This window comes from Poecile atricapillus, chromosome Z, assembly GCF_030490865.1.
Source record: "Poecile atricapillus isolate bPoeAtr1 chromosome Z, bPoeAtr1.hap1, whole genome shotgun sequence".
NCBI lineage: Eukaryota > Metazoa > Chordata > Aves > Passeriformes > Paridae > Poecile > Poecile atricapillus.
In genome coordinates this window covers 98,863,116-98,887,478 of record NC_081289.1, presented here as the reverse complement: position 1 = coordinate 98,887,478, position 24,363 = coordinate 98,863,116, and the positions used below count along the sequence as shown (strand labels likewise).

Here is a 24,363-nt window from a genome sequence, read left to right as displayed (position 1 = left end):
TAGTAAAGACATGGGCACATGCATTTGCACCTATATTGCTTGTTTTACAGCAAATTTGACTGGCTGCATGATATGACATAGGAAAAATTATGAAAATTACATAATCTAAGTAAGATAACCTATGCAGAAATCCAGCATCAGCACTGCTTTTCATTGGAGAGACATAGCAGACCAGACTCAGTTATTGTCTGTAGAGAATATTTTATATTTTAGTAAAGGCCTGTCTGCACAAACCAGCCCTTAGTATAAGTTGTCATATTAAAGGCTAATGTCCTTGAAACTTTCCTGAAGCAGAGAGAATGAAGAAAAACAATATCCTTGTGTATAAGAGAAAAAATGTAAACCTGTGTGTAATAGCTAATAGTAACTTGCTTAGCCCACGGACCCTGTAAAACCCTATAAAAGGTGTGCTAAAGATAGAAATAAACAGTGTTCACTATACTTCTGTGAAGACTCATGAATAGCCTGAGCGGCTTTTCAATAATTGTCAAGAAATTAAAAATACTTGTGAGTTTTCCCTGGCCTGTCCAAAGCATTGCATTGCATTTTGTGTCACTAAAACAACATGAATGACAACAATAAACAATCATGCTTGTCAGGCAGTTGTTAATGCATGTTGAAATGACTGCTGTATGCCTCATTCTGTGCAAGAAAAGTACGGATAAGTCACTGAAAAAGTTTTCCAGCAACAGCTGTGAACTGGGAGAAAGAATGTGAATGTGGTAAATTGCAAACCTGAGATTCTGGATGATGATTGAGTCCAATCATAGATGAGGCAAACACCGGGATCAGTTCACTATCATCTTAATTATTAAGTAATTTCTATGTTTTATCAAGATGTTAGGTTTCTAATTGAAGGGTATCTGAATGCTGTACAAGGGTACTAAATTTTATCATTCTTTTCAGAGCTCTGAGGGGTGGCAGTTGTGTATCACTTTTTAGAGTAGTTGCCTGAAGATCCATTGCCTCTGATGATACATTATTCCTCATTCTTTCCTCTTCTTGAGTTAAAAACCCCAAAGAGACATAGATTTCTGGTTAAATTTAGTTCTGAGATACTTCCCCATTTGTTTTCATTAAAAGTTCCCTGATCCTTTTCTGACCCACTCTTACTGAGAATGTGATTTCAGTGGAAATGTTGGTGAACCCACACAGATCACTAATGATCTGAAGCTGACCTCTGCACTTCATGGAGATGAATTTTATCTTGCATTTATTCAGTTAGGACCCAGATCCTTGGAAAAAAAATAGGATCTCGTACACAGATAACCGAAGGCAATAAAACTTTGAAACATGTTTCAAAGTCCTTGGATGAAGTTTTTATTTATGCACCCTGCATCTGAATTCTCACTGAAATCTGAAATTCAAGCCTTAGAAATACAAAGTCAGTATTCTAACAAGAAAAAGAAAGGAGCTAATTATTATATACAATTGAAGGAAAACAATCTTGAATGGGTGAAGGTGATATCTGGCCTTATAAGAGTTTTCACTGCTTATCTAGGCCTGCCAGTGTGATCTGAAACACTCCTGTGAAATCATCAGGTGGAAGATTTATACCTAGTTGGATTCATTTAAGCTGACTGAAGAAAACCAAAGTTTATGAGAATTTCTGTGGGAGATCTGGTTCTTACTGGTATAGGTGTCCTGGTTTCTCTGTGATCGAAGCAGCACTAATTACAAACCATACTAGTTAGGTAACTCAGCTGCCACCAGCCCCATCACCATTCCCTGGGATGCTTACTTGGGCCATGCTGGTCTAGCTCATTCCAGAGTATGGTATCTGTCCTGAATGGCTTTGACAAAAAACGATAGCTTAGCAAACAGGCAAGAAGGCCATGTGACAAGAACTTGGCATGAAAACACACCCCAAAGAGGCAGACACAGCACTGTGCTGTGAGGAGCAGAGACGCAGTTAATAAAGGCTGCCCCCTCTTGATGGCAGCATAAACGTACTTTGCTGTCAGTGGTGGTTTCACTACAAAAGGATAACAAATTGGCAGTGGCATCCCCTGCACTGACTGTATGATTCCCCTCTGGAAGGGATAACTAAGCATGGCCTGCTTACTCCTTGTCAAACAGTTAAGTGATGGTCATGCCACTCACAGAAAAACCTAGATGAAGTGGGCTTTCCCTGTAAAAGCATGCAGTAATTAGGTAGATCCTCATACCCTTTCTCCCTCACAACAGGGCATGAAAGGATTAGGTGGCTAGAAGCCAAATTTACCTTCTTCAGCTGCTTTCTCTTCAGCTGCCTCTGCAGTTCCAGCAGTGCAATGGGGTTTGATGAAATTACAGTAATGTAAATTTGACAAGGTGTTCCCATGTCTATTGGGATGCAGAAGGTTTTATGAGTTTTCCAGACTTGCGAGACATTTAATAGGGCAGGCATCACTCCCAGGAGAAGGTATTCTTTGTTCTGTAGAAAAATGTACTACCTCCACTGGTCTGATTTATACCATACTCAAGCTATCTGAACTGTCATGGTTTTCTCTTGCATTATTGTTAACTGCATGACAAGACCACATTGCGTTTGTCCAAAGTGCAGCAGCAGATGTACCTCGCTTTGGCTTCCATCTCTGGCTTATTATTTTACATCTGTTGGTTGTCATTCAGAGCTATTTCACATTTAAATGTATGTACTCATCAGAAGCTAATCACCAAGACTTGCCCAGAGTGCCATTCTAAAGAAATGGAAATGTTTGGACGGGATACCCTTCCAAACAGATTACTGGCCATATTGCCATGAGGAAAACCTCACAAGGAAAAACTCTTCTTTGACTACACTGCATGACTTTCAATTTAGTGCAATTTTTATCTGTCATTTTCAAAATTTTTTGTACCTTTTCCTGTAACATCCCATCTTTGACATTTTCCTTCAAGTGCCAGATCTTGTGAAGCTCTCACAATATCCGGACTTCTTTGTTACATCGTTGATGTACCTGCTTTAAAGAAGCTATTCTTAATTAAATCTTACTTTTCTACATCTTCAGTATATATGACTGTAACAATTCTTTGGCATACTGTAGTTTTCTAGGTGGATTCTAGAGTCTGAGTTTTTAAAGTAATATTATGCTGGATCCTTCCTAAACTCACAAAGGTCTCTGCCAAACAGGGAGACCTTGCAACCATCTTTCCTTAAACCACTTTTTCTACCTAACACTTTCAGATGTATATTTTTTATTCAGATTACCTTCCCAATTTTAAAAAGTCATGATTAGATTTCTTTTATGAATGATTCATCTATTTTGATAGAAAATCTTAAGCTGGATGCTTTTTTATTATTGCAAATAACATTTTCACTGATTTTTTCCCCCATGATGCTTCCGATAATTTAAACTGGAAAAAATATTCTAGCAGAAAATGAACTAAAAGTAACAGATTTTTGATGAAAAAGGAAAGGACCTATTGCTTTGTGAAAATTTCTTCTTGAAAACAGAATGTAAAAATGAAGACAGTTGCTTTTCCATAAAGAAGGCAACTTTCATCATCTGAGCCAAATCACACTCTTCAGTATGGAACATATTCTTCATCAATGTTTTTAGAATCAGTTCACAGCATCATAAAACCTCCCTAACATAAAGACATACCCTCCAATATTTTAGTCTGTCACATGACCAAATTCCACTTAAATTGATCACAGCTCAAAGCAAATCAAATACGTTATTTTTTTTTCTTTCTACATGTGATTACACTGTGGGACACGGGAGCTAATTGCCTGCACACTCAATGATTGACTCAAAAATAGATAATATCAAAAGAATTTTCCAACTTTAGATACTGTTGAACTTGAAACAACTGTTCTAAGTATTTCTGCTATGCTTGATGCTATCTGTATGGAATGCTACTGTAGAGTTTCCAAAACATTTTCTGTCTGAAATTGACACACTTTATGAAATAATAAAGATCTAAATGCAATTACAACATTGTGACACATTCTAATTCTGCAAAAGATCCTTAAAAGAGCCTGTTCCCATTGCATTGGGTAGCATTAGGTAACAAGGACCACAGGCTGAAATGCCCAACGAAGCAGCTCCAGGACTAGGAAATATTTCTTCCTGGCACAGGAAGTGCTGTCACTCTTTCCTTCTCAGCAGAGTTGGAACTGTGAGGTGGGTGATAAAGTCAACACTGGCATGGGAATCTCAGGGCTGCCTCTTGGGATCCAGGCCCTGAACTTTCAGCATATCCAGGGCTGTATTCCAGGTGAATCACAGCTTTGGAAGGCCCAGCTAGCTCTGTAGTATCTCAAAGCAGCTGGGCAGTGGCCCAGGCCAAAGAAGGATGCTTGTTTGGCTCTGTGTATTCCTGTGGAAATGCTGCCTTCACAGGCCTGGTGGCAAAGGCCCCAGAAGAGAGTAGAGAGCAGAGACAGAAGCCCACAGGGGCAGGGCTAAGGTCTGAGCTTCAGGGCACTGCCTGGCTGAGCACCCTCACCTGTGTCCGCCTGTGCTTCCTTCCTCAGAGGGAGCCCAGGGCTGTGGAGTATTCCCTGGCACTGGGAGGAGGCAGGTGCAGGCTGCCTGAGTGAGAACATCTTCATCAAAGGAGGGATGTCAGGATGTGACTGAGGCAGGTAAGCCTGCCCACAGGAGGCTCACAAACAGCTGCTGGCTGTACCTCAGCATAGGGCAACAGAGCCTGGGGAGAGAAAATCTGCTGCTTTGCTCTGCAACCTGGCAGCTGCTCCAAGGCACATCTCTGCTGAAAGCCTGGCCAGCTGTGTTTCCCTGGAGCAGAAGCAAAACCTGTAACCCAATTCTCACTGCTACTGCTGCAGCCAGTTAGAGAGCCAGATCCCATCTCTGCTGCAGTCTTTGCATCTTTCAAAAAATGGCCCAAGGACAGAAGGCTCTAGGGCAAGCAGACCTCTGATGAAGACAATTCTAGGCCCTTTAGGAAGCAGAGGAACAAATCTTCATGACTGGGACAGGCAAGTCCTAGTGGGTTGCTGCCCTACTCGCTGGGCTTGGGGAGGAAAGCACAGTGGAGAGTGGCCAGCAGTGCCAATTGTCAGCTGTGAGGAATCAAGAAAGGAGGTTTCCTTCTCTGCTATGAGGAAAGGGAAAGTTTAGTGTGAGGGTCAACCTGGAATGGCAGAGGACAGGGCTTTCGCTAATACTGCAGGGGTGAAATGGAGGGAGATGGGATTCTGATTGCAGCTGGTGACACTGGACTCACAGACAAGCATGGTGAGTGGGTGTGGTTGGGAAAGCTTATTGGAGCCAAATTTCCTGGCAGCATCCCTTACAGGGCTGTTCTCTGTACTTACAGCTATAATGGTGTTGATAGCACACCTGTGTTTTGGTCATGCTGAGCAGTGCTCACACAGCATCAAGGCTCTTTATTCACACTCCATCCAATGGCCAGTAGGCTGGAGGTGGGTCAGAGTTTGGGAGCACACATAGCCAGGACAGCTGACTCAAACTAATCAAAGGAGATATTTCATGTTACATGATGTTGTACTTGGCAAAAAATTAGAAAATAAGGATCATGGGAGGGATTTGTTATTAAGGTGTTTGTCTTCCGAAGTACTCACTATATATAATACTGAGGCCCTGCTTCCCAGGACACCACCTGATGATGAAAAAGAGAGAATAAATATTTTGGTTTCATTATGCTTCCATGCACAGCCTTTGGTTTTCTTAATTGAACAGACATTATCTTAATCCAGGAGCTCTTTCATCTTATTTTCTCCCCTGTCCTGTTTGTAGCCACTTAGCATCCAGACAAGGTCAACCCACCACAATCCTTTTTGGCACCCAGCATGTGGATTGAAACAATGGGAGTTCTGAACTGAGCATGTTACAGCTATAGCAGTTATTAATCTGCAGGTTTCCGTGTCTTCGAAGTTGGCTGGCTGCACTGAGTACCTCTTCATTTTGTTCAGCCTTGGAGCTTGTTAATACAAATGTTGTGCACTTAACTATGCTGGGGAAGTTATCTTGCAGAGAGAATGAGAGAATACACCTTCCTGTTTGCTGAAATTGATGTTGGTGGTTTTACTGCATGGGCTTCCATGGTTCTTGTTCACCCTTATGTGAGGTATTTAATACTACTAACTGATGTTTTTGGGTTTGTGGCAAAAGCACCCTATTCTGGGCAGTCCTGGAAGCCTCATGTATCCTTGGCATAGACTACCTGAGGACAGTGTACTTCAAAGGCCCAAAAGGGTACCAATGAGCTTTTGGTGTAGCCATCATGAATATGGAGAAGATTAAACAGCTGACTGGCTTGTCTGGCTTCTCAGAACATTGTTCTGTTGTGGCCTTACTATGGGTGGATGAAGCACAGGCTGATTGCCACCGTGACAGTGCACCAGCAGTGATACTGCAGCCACTGAGATTCCCTGGCTCCCATCTGCAGGCTGATTCACATATTGCAGACCCAAAGAATGTTCACTGCCTTTTAAATATCTCATATGGCCCATGCAAAAGTCTGGTGGAGGGTGAAAACTAACAGGGGCTATTGTATCCTGACTGAAGATGTCATGGTGCTGCTGAGTGCTGCTAGACTTGATAATACTGGAGTCCCTAGCCAGCTGGAGTCAAGGACAGACAAGTGGTGTGCTACAACAGATATTATCAATGTTTTTTTCTCAATTCCATTGGCAGAAGAAGCAAAAATTTGCTTTCATGTGACAGGGTGTTAGTACACCAGGAATGAACCACACCAGGCTGGAAGCACAGTCCTACCTTTTGTCACAGGCAAATCAGAGCTGCACAGTTACCAGAATGATCCTCCTGAACATTTATCATATATCAACAGGTGGGATAAAAAAGCATGCTAGGTATGCCTACCTGATGCCTCAGGGCTTATAAGGGTGAGAGTCTCTGATTTGATTTCTAAGGAATTAAGCAGCAGAGTCTCTAGAGTATGGTGAAGAGCTCAAGTCTAGGTTCTTTCAGTGTTGAGAAAACAGTTTGGACTAGCATTTAGAGAAAAGCGCGCCTAGTGAGCAGCAGGGCACCTGGGCTCCTGGAAAACAGCAGGATCTAGCGCTCCTTTCACCAGCCTCACCTTTTACAAGATGCATCTCTGCCAGTTGCACCTGTGCTGAGACTTGTTGGTTATGTCTGCTTCCTTGTTGAAGGTGGTTTTGCAACTATATCCCATTACTTAGCTGAACCTGGAGCCTCAAAGGGCCCTGCTGAAGTCTGCCTCACGAGGGAGCTGTGTTCCCATGAAAACTGACAGAGCTGATTTCCCCCTGTGTATCAGTCCTAGAGACCCAGAATGGGGTTGAAGGAAATCTCCCTTCCCGTTTCCTGCACTCCCAATCTAAGGAGTGTGTCTCTACACAGCCTGCAGCTGTGTCCCATGGAGACATAGCAGCAGGGAACATGAGTATTTAAAGCCGTGGGGGACTGGATAGGGGAAGCCTACAGAAAATAGGATCACTGCCTACCTGTGAGAGGGATCCACTTCTGGAGCAGTTTCCTTATGCTTTATCTCTGTATTGAACAGGGCCCCGCCTCAGGCAAAGCTGGGATGTGTTCAGGCCTCACAAGGCTGGAGGACCTTCCTTGTAATCCAGTAGTGCCCTGACCATCGAGACTTGGAAAGTGTTGGGAGCTCTGGGCAGAGAGAGCACACAGCCCTATCCCCTTCTGCCCCTTCAGAGTCCTAGGGATTGCACTGTCTGTCTGTCTGCATCAAGACCAAATAAGCTGGGAGCAGCCACAAAATTTCATTTTGAATCAAGATGTTCAAAATTTTTCTTAATTTTCCAAGACTCAAACCAAAATATTTTATGGATTTCAGCTTTTCAAGGAGGTAGGCAAAAGGAGGAAGTGTGGGAGGAAGTGCAGAAGGAAGTGCGGAGGGAGGGAGGGAGGGAGGGAGGGAGGGAGGGAGGGAGGGAGGGAGGGAGGGAGGGAGGGAGGGAGGGAGGGAGGGAGGGAGGGAGGGAGGGAAGGAAGGAAGGAAGGAAGGAAGGAAGGAAGGAAGGAAGGAAGGAAGGAAGGAAGGAAGGAAGGAAGGAAGGAAGGAAGGAAGGAAGGAAGGAAGGAAGGAAGGAAGGAAGGAAGGAAGGAAGGAAGGAAGGAAGGAAGGAAGGAAGGAAGGAAGGAAGGAAGGAAGGAAGGAAGGAAGGAAGGAAGGAAGGAAGGAAGGAAGGAAGGAAGGAAGGAAGGAAGGAAGGAAGGAAGGAAGGAAGGAAGGAAGGAAGGAAGGAAGGAAGGAAGGAAGGAAGGAAGGAAGGAAGGAAGGAAGGAAGGAAGGAAGGAAGGAAGGAAGGAAGGAAGGAAGGAAGGAAGGAAGGAAGGAAGGAAGGAAGGAAGGAAGGAAGGAAGGAAGGAAGGAAGTGGCGGAAGGAAGGAAGGAAGTGGCGGAAGGAAGGAAGGAAGTGGCGGAAGGAAGGAAGGAAGGAAGTGGCGGAAGGAAGTGGCGGAAGGAAGTGGCGGAAGGAAGTGGCGGAAGGAAGGAAGGAAGTGGCGGAAGGAAGTGGCGGAAGGAAGTGGCGGAAGGAAGGAAGGAAGTGGCGGAAGGAAGGAAGTGGCGGAAGGAAGGAAGGAAGGAAGGAAGGAAGGAAGGAAGGAAGGAAGGAAGGAAGGAAGGAAGGAAGGAAGGAAGGAAGGAAGGAAGGAAGGAAGGAAGGAAGGAAGGAAGGAAGGAAGGAAGGAAGGAAGGAAGGAAGGAAGGAAGGAAGGAAGGAAGGAAGGAAGGAAGGAAGGAAGGAAGGAAGGAAGGAAGGAAGGAAGGAAGGAAGGAAGGAAGGAAGGAAGGAAGGAAGGAAGGAAGGAAGGAAGGAAGGAAGGAAGGAAGGAAGGAAGGAAGGAAGGAAGGAAGGAAGGAAGGAAGGAAGGAAGGAAGGAAGGAAGGAAGGAAGGAAGGAAGGAAGGAAGGAAGGAATCTGGAGAAACAAATATAAAAAGTGAAATGAGCACAAGCAGGCCCAACACATCTTCCATTTTCATTGTTCCTGTTGTAGAAATAACCAAAATTCTAGGATTCAGTAATAAGAAAACTCAATATGGAGAAAAATCATGATATTATGAACGCTAAGTTGGGATTTAGCATAGATTTTTTAAAAATTAAGGAATTGTAATAGTCCCCACTATAATTGCTCTGGGTTTGGTTAGCATGTCATTTCTTTAAAAGCAGGAAATTTTTGTTTTGCCCATGAGCCAGACTCCTTCTCCAGACACTGGGTGGCAACAGCTGTAAATGGAAGATGTAAAAACTGAAGGAAGGATGTACATGCAAGCACACAGTATCTCAATGTGTAAAAAACACAGCTGTTCAGCAACTTGGCCATCCAACAATAATATCTCTTGCTGTCAAGCTCCATTTTCACATGATCTCTATAGAAACAAAACCTATGGCTGGAGCACTATGCAGAATTTGTCTGTCTCTCTGGTTTTTCTGGCATGATTCTGAGCCAGCAAGTCAGCCTCAGTCCAGCAGTAAAACAGCAGGTGCATAGGGACGTAGAAAGCCTGAGGCTAAACTCAAAAACAAAGGTGATGTGTCAGGATTAGGGTCAGAATCAATGCAATACAAGACAATGAATTAAACAAGTGGTGATATTACAGAGTTAACACAGATAGGGGCAGTAGTAAAGTCTGAGCTTAAAAGCAGCTTCCAAGTGCAAAAGGGGCATGCTCTCACCTTTAGTTTTCTTCACAAGATCTGTTAGTGACAGAGCAGACACTGGACTCTGCTACCTAAATTCTTTCATTCAGCCCTTTGAATCAGAATTATTCAGGCAGTCACATAGTGACAGCACAAAAGACAAATAGGGGAAGGGACTATTTAATTTGCTTAACAGAGGTGAAGAACAGCCTTAATAGCAGTAAAAATGGTGCAGCTAATGGCTGGAGGATGTCTGGGCCATAGTAATCATGGAACAATAGAATTAAGGAATGTGGTAAGGAGACCTACCAGCTTGGACTTCTGTGGGAATACTTTGGTCTAGTTGACAGAATTTCTTGGAAGGCAAAGAAGTAGTTCAGGTGCTGGGGTGAGTCCAGAGAAGGGCAGTGAAGCTGGAGAAAGGTCTAGAGGATAAATCCTATTAGGAGAGGCTGAGGGACCTATGATTGCTTAGTCTGGAGAAAAGGAGGCTCAGGGGTGACCTTACTGCTCTAAAAAGCCCTGAAAGTTGTAGCTAGCTGGAGGTTGGCCTGTTCTCCTAGGCAATTAGTTACAGGAAGAGAGGACACAGCCTCAAGCTGTGTCAGGGGAGGTTCAGGCTAGATATCAGGAGGAATTTATTTATGGAAAGGGTTCTTAAATATTGGCATAGGCTGCCCAGGTAGGTGCTGGAGTCACCATCCTTGCAGGTGTTCATGAAAGGGCTGGACACAGGACATGGTACAGTGGTCTAGTTGACAAGGTGGTGATCAGTCAAAGATTGGACTGAATGGTCCAGAGGTCTTTCCCAGACTAAAGGATTTTGTGATTGTGTGCATTCTTGAAGAACAAAGGAATCTAGGCAGGCTAGCAATTTTTGAAGGAAAAAATCTTAAAGGTGCAGAATTACCATCCCTAAATGCCAAAAGACAGAGGGGGATGTAAACCAGTCTGAACAAGAGAGTTTCAACTGTAATTCAGTAAAGAGTTTATGACCTTTGGAAGAAGTGGATCTCCACTCAGGAAGAGCTCCAAATCTGTATAGAGAGAAAATTTAAAGGGCCAAAGCCCAACTAGAACTTAATTTGGTTACCATAGTAAAAGACAAAATGTTGCCATCAATACATCTGGTGAGCTGCACGCACAGATGAAGAACAGGCCTAGTAATCCAAAGGGGGAAAATTAACAATCTGCTACACCACTTAGACACACAGAAGTCTATGAGGCCAAATGGGATCCTCCCAAGGGTACTGAGGGAGCTGGTGGAAGAGCTCATTGAGTAATTTTTAATCATTTGGCAGCAGTCCTGGCTAACCAGGGAGGTTCCAGGAGATTAGAAGCTGGCCAGCGTGATGCCCTTCTACAAGGGCTATATGGTGCTGGAGCACTATAGGCCAGTCAGCCTGGGGAAGGTCATAGAACAGATCACACTGTGTGCCATCACACTGCACATGTAAGACAACCAGGGATCAGGCCCAGCCAGCAAGGATCTAGGGAAGGCAGGTGCTACTTAACCAACCTGACCTATGACAGGGTGACCCACTTCAAAGATGAGGGAAAGGCTTTGGATGTTGTCTATCTTGACTCCAGCAAAGCCTTTGACATTATCTCCCACAACATTCTCCTAGAGAAACTGGCTACTCATGACTTGGATGGGTGACAAAGTGGCTGGACGGCCGGGTCCAGAGGGTGGTGGTGAATGGAGCTACATCCAGCCAGCAGTTGGTCACAAGTGCTTTTTCCAGGGGTCAGTACTGGAGCCAGTTTTGTTTAACAGCTAATTCACTGATGTGGATGAGGGAACTGAGCATACCTCAGTCATTCTGCAGACAACACCAAGCTGTGTGGGAGTGTTGCTCTGCTGGAGGGCAGGATGGCTCTGAAGAGGGATCTGGACAAGCTGGATCAATGGGCCAAGGCCAAAGGTGTGAGGTTCAGTAAGGCCAAGTGCCAGGTCTTGCCCTGGGGTCACAACAACTCCACTCAGCACTACAGGCCAGGGCAGAGTGTCTGGAAAGCTGCCCAGCAAAGGACCTGGGGGTGATATGGTCCATATCTGGCCAAACACAAAGCATCAGTGTGCCCAGGTGGCCAAGAAGGTCAATGGCACCCTGGCCTGTGTGAGCAATAGTGTGACCAGCAGAGCAGGGCAGGGATTGTCCCCCTGTACTCAGCACTGATGAGGCCTCACCTCAAGTTCTGCATCCAGTTCTGGGCCCCTCACTTCAAAAAGAACATTGAGGTGCTGGGGTGAGCCCTTCCAGAGAAGGGCATGGAGCTGCCGGTGAGGAGTCTGGAGAACAAGCACTATGAAGAGCAGCTGATGGGACTGGGTGTGTTAAGCCTGGAGAAAAGGAGACTCAGGAAAGCTTAAACTCTGCAACTACTGGGAAGGAGGCTTTAGTGAGGTGGGGGTCAGCCTTTTCTTCCAACAAATGAGAGAAGAAACAGCCTTAAGTTGCACCAGTAGTGGTTTAGACCATGTTAATACGGAAATAATTAGTTACTGAAAGGGCTATCAGTCATAAACCAGGCTGCTCAGTGGTTCACTGTCCTTGGAGATATTTAAAAGATGTGGCATTTAAGGACATGGTTTAGTGGTGGATTTAGAAAGGTTAGGTTAAATGTTGGACTCGATAACCTAAATGATTCTATATAGATATGTTTATATGGAAATAAAAATAGCCTTAATGTGTAGACACAACAGACAGATGACAAGATTTTACAGGCTACCCTCTCAGTGAATGGCTCTAATTACTGGAGGTAAATAATAAGATGATTTCAGAGGACAGATTACCATATTTGTGCTGAAAGGAGATTATGAACAAACAATAAAAATCAAAGACATTGTTTACATGGCCCTTATTTTCACAGAACTGGTAATACTCAGGTTGAAACCATGGTCCATCCCAGCCATACAAAGTTATTAACTGGAATCCTTTTATTATAATAATTTAACACAATTTTATCACGTAACTTCATATTTGAAAATAATTAGCAACAATTAATTAATATGAAATAGAGAGTTCAGGACTGATTTCTGCAGTTAAAGTTAAACCAAAAGTGCACAGTTTAAATAAAGTCAGATCCAAAAACATTTTAGGCATGGATACGTGCGATGTCAACAATGAGAAACATGGCCTTCCTGTTCCACAGGAGAGTTCAGAAGTTGGTTTGATCAGCACAGTGATTCCTAATGGTACTTCTTTGTTCTATGAGGTATACCACACAGTCTGGGAAAGAAGTCAGGAGGGTCAGGGTAGCAGTTCAGCCTCACCATGTGTAGTCTCTAAGGATCTAAGTCCCATGTATTTCTACCAGGGTATTCCTGAATTCTCCCCTTTTCCTCTCCAGGGTTTTGTTCGATGTTTCTTCTGAATCTCTGGATTCTCATCAAGTTTCTTTAGTCTCTCCTCATAATCTCTTCATCTGGGTTACCTCTTGTACATATCTTCTGTGCCTCTCTTGAGAGACCCTGGACAATATCCATTACAGACTGCTAGAGAATGCTTGGTTCCTGTATTCAAATTCTCTCAGTATCTCACACTTGGCTCTTGCCTCACTGCCCTTTCTGAAAGTATCTCCACATTTTCTCCATGACACTTTTACAACTTTCACAGCAGTTAACAAGCTGTTTACTTGTAAATGGTTACCTTATTCTTCTCTATTCTTTCATAGCTAAATTTCAGTCAGGCTCAGCGCACACTACCTGACACAATCTAGCCATTGTTCTATAAACAATCCTGTAACTCTTCCTATATATTAATTTCATATAATCATCATGTTTCAGTCATCCCCATGGCTTATGCAACTCCGTATCCAGCCATCCTGTTGATATTTCTACTGTGGTTAGAACCATTGTTTCTTGGAGGCAGACTTGGGGAATGGGTTAATATAATCAACTTGCCAACAAGCTTCACCAAGCTTGTCTTGGAACAGTCATCAGCAACAAATTCAGTTCAGGGACCCTGAAAACAAAGGCAGTGTTTGGTCTAATCTTACCACTGAACTAAATACAAGGTGCAGAACACTGAAGTCACCACATTATCTCTAGATTGTGCATACCTGGTTCACAGAGGAAGCTCAAAGCTTGAGAGAGGAAATCACATGCTGCAGAAAATTGGATTGTACATGGTCATCCCTTGCAACGTATTTTTTTTTTCAGTAGGACTTCTGTTTGCTTCATTTCAGGTCAATAACTTTCCTTGCTTACTTTCTTCTTACCTTCTTACTGGGGCTTCCAGAAATTAGTAATAAAAGAAAGCAATATGCACTATTTTATGTGGGATCATTGTGGATCATTAAAAAGAAAAAAATGTACAGAAACTTGAATCTCCTTTTTATTTCCTTCACCCCTTGCTCAGATCAGGAGTACACAGTTCTGTTCCAAATTGTTTTGTTTTACCCTCTCTATAGGGAGATAGTAGAGTAGTGTGTGGGATGAGGTCTTTAATTATTTAAAATTCTGTTAAGACCTTGCTTGTTTTGCTCAGGCACCACTTGAGGTACCCCCTGAGGACAGCATGAATAACTTACAGCAGCAGAGGACCGAGTCCACCAGAGCATAGCTTAGCAGAGTAGAAGTGCTGAAATGGAATCAGAGCCTGGATAAAAGATATCATTTGTGGACTCCACCAGCATTGCCACATGGTGTTTGTGTTGCCAGCTTGATACCAAGATAAAGTGCAAAACCCAGTGGGATGCTGAGGAGAAACAAATGTGTCATCCTCCAAGCAGTAACCATTTTCCTCAGGCCATATTCTTTGAGAAGCTGAAAATGTCTCTTTTGTACCTTTGTCCTTAATTCAGCCCTGTGCTTTGCATCCTGTCTCTGAACACATCATTTCAAAGTAAAGCAATAATCTGTTATCAAGTACAGAAACCATGGTGATGATTGTACTTCCACAAACGTAAATGATTTTCCAATTATGGAAGGAGCTATGAAATGCAATCTTGGCCACTAAAGCTCTCCTACACATCCTACAGATGTACACAGCTTTCACCATGCTGTGAGATACTCATCAAAATAGAAGCCTAATTAACACCTTTGACAAATACTGCAAAAGGTGACTCACCAGTGTTACGCTGTTAGCAGCAATAACTGGATTCCTTGGACACCACCAGCAGTATCATTCACACATGCACCCATGTCAACCCTTGTAAAGGTGCACATTATCAAGAGAATTAGTCAGGGTAGAACTGAGACATGATTCTCCGTACTCCAATTACAACCTAATGATTACTTTCACAACACAGTTAAGACACAAACACAAGTTGTTCTAAAAGGCCACTTCAGTTATTAGCTGTTCATGACAATCTGAGTACACAAGGACAATCAGAGGAAGAAAAGGGAGAGGTTTATATTTTTTTTTAAAATAAACTTTTAATGTGCTATATAGGCATGATCACTACAAGATCTTCCACCTATACGCAATTCTACACACTGTTAACACACTGCATTTTCACTGTACATTAAAAAATCTGGGAAGAATATTCCTTCAATGGAAAAATATCATACAATCACTTAAATAAACAAAGACAACATTACAGTGCAAACAAAATCCTGGTTTATTTATTCTGCAATTACTGAATACTTTCTAAAAGTCTTTTAGAAAAATAATAAAAAAACCTTCCCATGGACAACCAATACGTTCTGAGATGATTTCTTCTTGCTGAACCAAGAACCTTGATCTGATCCTTGAAGCTGTAATAAGCAGTATACTCCTCTGTACGATGCATATTCACATGATTTGTATGAAGCAATGGATCCCAACCAAAAATTTGCAGACAGCAATGAAATGGCACTTGCTGGCTTCATCTGACTTTTGATCAGACCCATGACAAGAAAGGCCTGGTACAATAGTTATCCCCATGAATTAAAAACAAAGTGCTTAAGGAAGCCAAACAAGGCCTTGGTTAATGATGCTATTGGTTTCTACTAGTAATTGCTGTTAGACAGAGTAGGAGCATACTTTTTTTTTCCCTTTTAAGAAGAAAAATGGACCATGGAACAGCAATCATGCCAGAATCAACATGCAAAAGAAGAAATATGACATATTTCTGTCCCAAAAGGCATGATAGTGTTGCTTGAGTCCACAAAGGCCAAGACCCAAGACAGAGCAGATGTCACCTGATTCCTAATCTGTGTGAACTCCGCCACCTTCATAAACTCCTACTCTGGTGAGAGAATATAATAACTTAAAAGTGCCTGTATGCTCTTGTCAGTTGGGTGATGTTAAGAGAATAAAGACTTCAGGAAAATAAAAAAAAGCAGGTAGGTGAGCACATGAAAAGGGGATGTTTGTTTTCACTTGGAGAGGAATGTTGTCTCTTTGTCCTCCATTGTGCCACCCTCCTCGGAAAACTGGAAAATTTTTCATTTCAATGCAGCTTCCAGTTCTGGGTGAGACAGATAGTTTGACCCACTACCATTGCTGCACAGAATGACACTGGGCTCTTCATATACATATGATCAACTTCTGTTCAATCTGCATTGGATGCCGTATAAAGAATAAGGCAGGCTTAAAAGGAAACAGAATATTTAGCACCAGTGACAGTATATGGGTTATCCTTGAGGTTCTTACCAAATTAGACAATACCATGAAGCACTACTTTTACAGGCAGTAAGTGGTTATTCCATTACAATTTTCAGATTTGCACTTCTTTCTAAGCATACATTAAAAAATAGTAGTAGCTAAGAAAGCTGAATTAAATAGCACACAATTTCACAGTCCTATTGCTGTCTGTAAAATACATAACCTGCATATAACCAGTTTGCTACTATACCAGCTGATGGGTCAATGCACAACATTCTAGACATATGTGGGAGATGGCACAACACGAGGACTATAAGGCTACAGATTCCCGAGTTCCAGCTTGTGTACAATTATAATTTTTCACTTATCTCACTGAATGAGCACACAGAGCATGTAGAAAATATGTCCCAAGTGGATGGGCACTGAGTAGGCAGGACTAAGATACAGAACAGCTTCCACAGTGCTTCTGGCTGACTGCCTGAAATACAGCAGGAGGCAGGCTTCTGCTCATGGTGAAAAAGAGCACTGGCCAGAAGGTAGGTGCCAATGAGGCTGTGCCTTAAGAATGCCTTGGTAGACCAGAAAAACAAATTCTGCTCTGCTACATACTGCAGTTCTCACAGCTGCTAAAGCCATCTTGTGGAAAGGCAGTGTGATACACATGTTAGCCTGCTACATCACTAGGACAGCTGTTTGATCCAGATGAATGAGCAAGTGAAGATTTTGCCTACTAAAGCTTTATAAAAGCCTTTGACCACCCTCATGCATAAATACTAACCCACATATCAAAATTACTTTTCCTAACTACTTAAAACATTATGGTGTAACTGCCCCAAACAGAATTAGCTGCCTGTACCTACAAATGAGACTTGCAAATGAAGACAGTAAACATTAAGAGATTATTGTACCAAAAAGGATAAAAATATATAACAAACTACTGTTTAATTACATCCCCTATTCATAAGTAATTGACCATGATTTGCTCTCACAAAATTCTTTTAAGATTGTGTGTCTAACAGAAGTTCAATATTTGACTACCCCAAGAAACTGCATTAAAAAAACCCCAAACCCATCAAGCTATGCAACCAGAGCCAGAGACTTGCTTGCTAAGCAGCTCCTTCTCAGGTCCATCAAGAACACCCTAGGGTCCCTCAGAGTAAGGTTACTCTTTCTCATGGAGAAGTTTCTCAGGGTAGCAAGAGAATAAAAGTTGTTTTTTTAATGCTGAGAAGAACTTGTTGATTCTTCTCAAAGGAAGAACTTTTGTTGGGAAGCACTTTCATTCACATGGAAGGTCTGGGAAGGTTATCTGCTCTCCCTGCACTAAAATAAGTATTCTTTTTCTTAGGCAGCAATATAGTTCTAGAGGCATGCTGCAGCACAAGTGTATCACACACACAGTCCCATAGACAACTCTGCAGAGAGCCCACATTCACAAGACTAAAGGCTGCCTCTCTCCATCATAGACTCAAGCTCTGAATTCTGTGCAACCCAGAATTTCTCACCGCCCATCCACAGGAAGGGGTGAGACTAGGTTATTAGAGAGTCCGTACAGCCACAGGGTAGAGCAAGGACAAGTGTTCTGCTCCTTTGATAGGCAGCTTTTTTGTAGTGTAGTAGTGGATGACTTCAGGAACACTGTCGAAGGGAGGGCTGTTCTGACCCAGGATGTATTTCTCTTTGGTTTTCGTCAGCTTCATATGCATAAAACCTTGACTGCTCCTGAAAGGAAAGCAAAGTGTAAGTTCATGCTTGTCCATAGGGAAGAGGGGCACAGTACCATGACAGGCTCTCCTTATGGAGGGAAAAGTAGGAGAACAAAATGCCAGTAGCTGCTGGATGGCAGGCCAAGACAGAGGCCAGACTCAGTTTCCAACTGCGAGTTGCAAACCCCCATGGACAATTCACCACAAAGGCAGCCTAAGGTAGTATTTCGTTTCCAGCACCTGTGCTGCCTTGATCCACATGCAAGGCTGTCTCACACAGAAAGGGATCCAGAGGTGTGCCAGGAGACAACCCACTTCCTCCCCATGGCACCTCTCTCCAGCCCCTTCAATATTTTCCTATGAACACTTATTTTCACTATAGCCAGCCATTACTTCTGGACCCAAATATCTTTGGTGTGGGCCTGTCAGAATCCTGAAGGTCCCTTCATAGGCACAAGCAGGCCATGAACCTTGCTCAGCTAGACAAGACCTGTCCTGTTCCACCCTGTGGGTAGATGCCTCAGGGCAGACCTTACCCATTCCACCCTGGCTGCAACTGTCCAGACCACATCTCCATGTGTAATCTGGTGGCTTCAGATGGGAAAACTTCTCCAGGTGATCATGTCCCCAAGGTTCATGGCATAATACTGCACTAGGCTGAGCACTATACTGAGCAAAGGCTGCTGTCCTGTGGTCTTTCTGCAGACACTCTCTTTGAGGGAAGCCTCATGATTAGGCAGGCAGGAGAAGAGTATCAGGGAACTCATGGAACTGCCCTGCCTGCTCTTGGCAAAGCAACCTGTCCAACATAATTCCACTCAGACGGGTAGCACCCACGCTGCCGTACAGCACCAGAGGTAAAGCTGGCCTCAGCTCTTCCCAGAAGTGACTCTACAGTGCCTGCTGTCTTAACTTAACAAATAGGCTAACACTTTAAAAGTATACAGTTCAGCCAGACCAACACAAGCACAAAGAACAGCTCCTACACGTCAACATGTTAAATGAGGGTTGGAAGATTTTTACAGCTTGTTTTAAGTAAATCCCTAACCTTCTGGCTCCAAGCCACTGTTTCTTCTAGGTGTGTCCAGGGACAGAGACAGTAGCGCTAAAACTGGAATTGGTTTGTGTCAGCAAAGAAACACAATTCAAGATGACACAGAAAGCTGCAGCAGGAAAACAAATTATGTTAAAACCATTTCCTCTGAAATCTGCCATATTCTAGTTAGCACGTGCAGTGTTCCCTTTGTAAGTGTCTGTATCATAACCAAGCTTTTATCTTTCAGGTGTATTCAATTCTCTGATGAAGAGAACCTTTCTGGTGCGCAGAAACCACTCCAGGCACTGTAATTATGGCTCTACCTGCCTAAAATCTTGCCTTATATATAAATTTCTTAGTGGGAAAATATATCTTTCAAGTCATAACTGATCTCTAAATTATTTCCCTTAAATAAGAGCGACATCTTTAAATACTTATTATGAGGACAGATGTATTGCTGTCTTTCTTCAGTTCACTATGAATCTCCTTTGCTACAAAATGACTTAGAAGTATGCAGATACATTAATGGAATCACAGGTGCATGCTAATTTCAGAAGTATGGCAAGGACAGGAGAACAATTTTTTAAGTGCACTTTAGCGCAGAAAAGGAAAAAGCACAAGCCTTTTTGAAGAGGAAGACAATGCACATAGTATGAACAAATTGCTACAAGCCATGTATTCATGACAGACAGCTGTTGCTTCCCCAAGAAGGACCTATGTATATATTCAGGTTTGTGTAGCGCATAGTAATTGAGCTTACACAAAAATAATTTCTGCTTCATATCCTGACAGGTGAGCCTTCTGGAAGGCCACACTGTTTGTGAGGGTGAGGGAAGAAAGAATGTGAGCTAAAAGTTATGAATAGCAGGTTAAAGGAACACAGACAAGGCAAATCTATAGCTTCTGTCCTTGGGATGGAACAAACCCAAGCAGCAGTGCAAGGTGGGGCACAAGGGGCCAGAAAAGGAACTGCAGTAGGGAGGGCACATGGTGGAAAGGAGAATGATTCAATGATCTGCCCATGAAGGCCTACTGCATCCCTAAGTTCCACAGCAAAGTGCAGCCAGCTGCTGGAAGATAGTGACTACTTCTACAGCGTGCTCATGAGGCTGCATCTGTAACTGGTGAGAGGGCTGTCCCATAATAAAAGAGATGTCAATACTGGAGCATATCCAGAGCAGGACCACTAAATGTGGTCTGGGGATGGGAATACTTGACATAGGAGAATAGGCTTGAGGGAATTGTGCCAGTTTAGTCTCCAGGAGAAGAAAAAGTGAAATGGAGGGTGTCAGGTTGGAATCACCCACTGCCTAAAAGGGAGAGTTACAGAGAAAACAGAAATTTCTCAGTCAACAAGCATAAGCTGCAAGGGAGTTCCCACTGGACACAGGGACTTCTTCCTCTTAAGAGTCCTAGAGCCTGGGAACCAGGATAAGGCAGGTGAGAAGAGGTTTTCTAAAGCACTCAGCAACCTTATAAGTATGTACTGCTTGGAGCAAAGGATTGGACTAGACACCTGCAGAAGTCCACTCACACCTAGATCTCCCTGGGCAATTGGAAAGCATGTGAAACTGACTTCAAAGCTTAGCAGGATCTCACACACCTTCTTTCTGTTCAGAAAGGAGGAGAACTGAGAGGTGAGAACATTCAGATACTTGTTACTGCTAGTGTTTGCAGCTGATACCACATTGTTAGTGACAGACCTCATTTCTAGCCTGGCTACTTTTCTGGATGTCCAGAAGTCTTTAAACTGAGAATTATTGCAGGCTGCTTGGTGGATGAAAGCAAAGATTACGTTTTCAAGTATTTTCCGCCTTCACTCCCTTTCCTCTTTCAGTTTCCTAAAGTTACGCTGTGAATGTACTATCTGCCCTCCCTGTTTCAAATGAACTGTGACTGGTTGCAAGCAGATGTATCAAAACAGACAATTCTCATCGTCTGTAACGTAGAACAAATTAAGCTGGAAGAAAGTCAACTTAGCAGCTTGAAATCATGTCCTCAAATTAAACACTTTCAACTGTAAACTACTCTGTGAAACTATTCACATCTACACTAAGGATCCTTCTGTGGTCTCACCTACTCTATTTGTCTTGAAAGCCTGTCTCACAGTCTCCCCTCTTCTGGTATGCCTGGACTCAGAGAATCAGTGCCTTTAGTAACAGGTAAGGGCAAAATGCATCTGCACTTGACTAACAGCAGTGCTGCTAGGCCAATGACTAGAATTACAGGGACCATTTCAAAAAGGAACCTGGAAGTCATACTCCCACTTTCTCTCCTCCAAACACTTTCAATCTAAGCTCTGATTTTAGTATGCAAAGAGATCACTGAATTTTCAGGTAATGATAGGGAAAAAGGCTTCATGGTTGAAGTGATTGTAAGTTTCTGCTCAGTGTTTGAAGCACTGTTGGAATCTACCTGAACAAGTGCCTGACTGAGTAGTCCTGATTTTGGAATGCCTGTTTTTCAGCTCAGCAATAACTATTAGAACCTGCCAGCCCCAAGGTTTTCAAAGAAAAGAACCCAAACAGTGATCCCAAGTTCATATACGTGAACACCGATGACACCCTATGCCTTGAAGAAACAAGACATACACATTTTGCAAGAGAAGGTGCTGGGACCTGAACTAAGGCGTGTGGTATTGTTACTGTGTGAATTCTGAATGCCTTTGTGGTTTTTCAAATGTTGCAATAATTGTTCACCACATTTTCATTCAATTGAGGGAAAACAGTGACAAACCACTGCTACTAGAGACAATATTCTACCCTTTCTTTCCTTTTAGCAACCATTCCCATCAGTTTCAAATACAGAAAAAAAATGCTAATTGCTGATCCCAACACCAAATTTCCTTGTAACTCTCAAGCACAGATGCTTACACAGACACAAACTTGACACATAACTAAAAGTCAGACACACCTTGTTTAAAATGTTTGGCAGTACAACCATAACAGCAGGAGACTTTGAATTGCAACCTCCTCACATATTTTCTTTCAGTTTTCAAAACCCAGGGAGAATGGGAAAGGAATTGGGCAGACAGTTAATCAGAACATGCTTTTTTGATGTTACATATGAAGTGTGATAAAAGCAGGTTTAATAAATATTAATTAGATATTAAACCTAGTATTTTTTTCAGGAAATACTAATGGCTTTGAAACATGATTCAGTGCTCACAATCAGAAAGTTTGGCCAAGTCTTCTGAACCTGTTTTTGCTGAAGAAAGCACTGTTTTGTCAGAACAGATTTTCTGATGAAACGTCACTTGCACAAAGAAAAAAGCAACAACTTTGCAACTGCATCAGAAAAAAAAAATCTAGCAATGTAGGAAATATATGTTGTTAGTTTCCCGTTCTGAAATGATTTTCCATTTCATAATTTTAACTTGTATTACATGCTGTTATTTTGAAAAAAGCCTATAATGTTTCATGTCAATGTACAGCAGCAATAAAATAAAACCTCCTCTGAAAAATAAAGATTCACTACTTAACCCCAGACAATAAGAAAAAAATTGAAAAATCATTTACTGGAAACATTAAGAGGCTGGCCTATGAACTGTTTTTTTCCTGTTTCAGCTTCTTTTTCAAGCGCATTATACACAGTACTACCATTCTACACCTGAGGGACACTGTCTCCATGATAAAATAAACAATGTCTCTTCCCCAACAAACAAGGTGTAGAAGTGTTCATTTGCACCCAAGATGTGAAGATCACTACGAGCCCGGGCTCCATTCTCTATAACCAGTTCCTATCTGCTGCTTTGAAGGTAGGGTGAATCTTTAGCTTGTTGCATTTTCCATAGAAGTGACAGAATCCATGGCCTCTGCTAATAGCCAGGACCCTACCATTATGGCCTAGTAGTAATACATTTCTAAATATTTTTATTCAATTGGTAATTTAGAGACACATCAAAAATCCCATGACCTCTTTGTAAAGTGTACTGACAGAAAGAAACTTGTAATTTTTACTAGTATTACTAGAGTTACTTCTGAGAACAAAAATCAACAGAAAGTGCAAGTCCAGCATTTATCCAGAACTATCCAAAGTTTATGTACTCAGTTTTGGAAATCAGGATCTCTTCTACAGAGTGTAATGACAAAAAAAAAACAAAAAACAAAACAAAAAAAAACCCACCACATCAAAAAACAACATAGCTTGCAGTTTCCTTTGCTATTCAGGGAAACCACATGCCTGTTTATGAGTCCACAGGATCAGGATGTCAAAAGGCACCACCCTCTCTGAATTCAGCTCTGTACTTCCAGTGGCTGTGATTGTGCAGGAACCATCTGACAGAACAGAAAGCAATGCCTGTTACTGTTTTTGCTCACAGACTGCACATTTAGTTCACTTGTGAGATAATCCTTATCTAAAATTAAGAATAGTCACATTTCCCAAAAGTAAAATATGAGTCAGGAAATGAAGTGGTGTGGGCACCGGTGCACACTGCTGCAAGAGCCTTGGGAGAGAGAAATCCTGACTGAAAGGATTAGCTAGTACAGCCCAGTTGGTGCCTGGCCTTCACTGAGCAAGACTGAAACGTGATAACCCCATCCTGAGATCCTGTTCTATTGCTACATCAGGAAGGCACCTCTGTGAGCTTGATGTTCACTGAAATAATTGCTGGAACATTTGCAAGTCAGAAATGTCTCTCCCTCTGATTTGAACAACTACTTCTATCTTTTTCACCAGTCTGCTTGTTAGTAAAGAACGAATCTCAGACAAGGAATTTGAAACTAGGTATTTCAATAGCGGCCAGGAATTTCTGGTCATAGCACAGTTACCAGGAGTATGGGTCTCTAATTCTTACCCAGCCTTCTGTAATTATAACTGTGTTTAAGGAAAGAGTGGGTGAGTATGAGCCAGCCAAGTATCTACAACCCTGAAGGAGTACAGAAAAGAGGAAACAAAGGGAACAATCCAGGGCTGATAGACGAGATTCAAGAGTATGCACAGCTACCCCTCCTGCCTTTGGGATAATTTTGTTCTGGGAAAGCAGATCATCTATCCCTCTTCAGCTGTGCAGAATTTAAACAACGCTGACAATGAGGCTTAGCTCTTTGGATCCCAATCCATAGAAAGATGATTTTAGCTTCAAACACTTGTCACCAACAATACCAATTCCTTGTTTCTAACTGAGATGAACAATACAAATGTGTACTTCAATAAGATCTTCTCTGATGCCCCCAGAGATAGCTAATCCACATGCAATTAAATTTCACTGGGTAAACTACAGCATCTCAAAGTGACAGACATTGACATGAAGAATTAAACTACCTCAATAATTGTTTTATCCACAGATGAAGTTTAATTTAGCAATGAAGCTACTATCATGCTCATTTCATCTTATTTGGAATGATAATTTTTGGAATTAGACAAATATTTCACACAAATTCCCCATGCAAGTTAAGCCTGTCTGACCCTCTCAATGTCCACAGAACACAAAAAGGTTTCCTGCTATTGGAAAAAATGCTGTTCAGAGTTGTCTCCATTATGCAATATTCAGTTACATAAAATGAAAATG

General features: G+C 42.4%; 1 protein-coding gene across 1 annotated transcript in view; it reads right to left on the bottom strand.

Annotated features, from left to right (window-relative positions):
- Positions 1-14,936: 14,936 nt before the first annotated feature.
- Positions 14,937-24,363, bottom strand: part of SHB (SH2 domain containing adaptor protein B) — a 59,773-nt gene continuing 50,346 nt past the window's right edge. Inside the window, exon 6 of the mRNA XM_058827080.1 lies at positions 14,937-17,831. Within this exon, the coding sequence (XP_058683063.1) occupies positions 17,648-17,831 (184 nt within the window). The 3' untranslated portion in view covers positions 14,937-17,647. The remainder of the gene's footprint in view (positions 17,832-24,363) is intronic.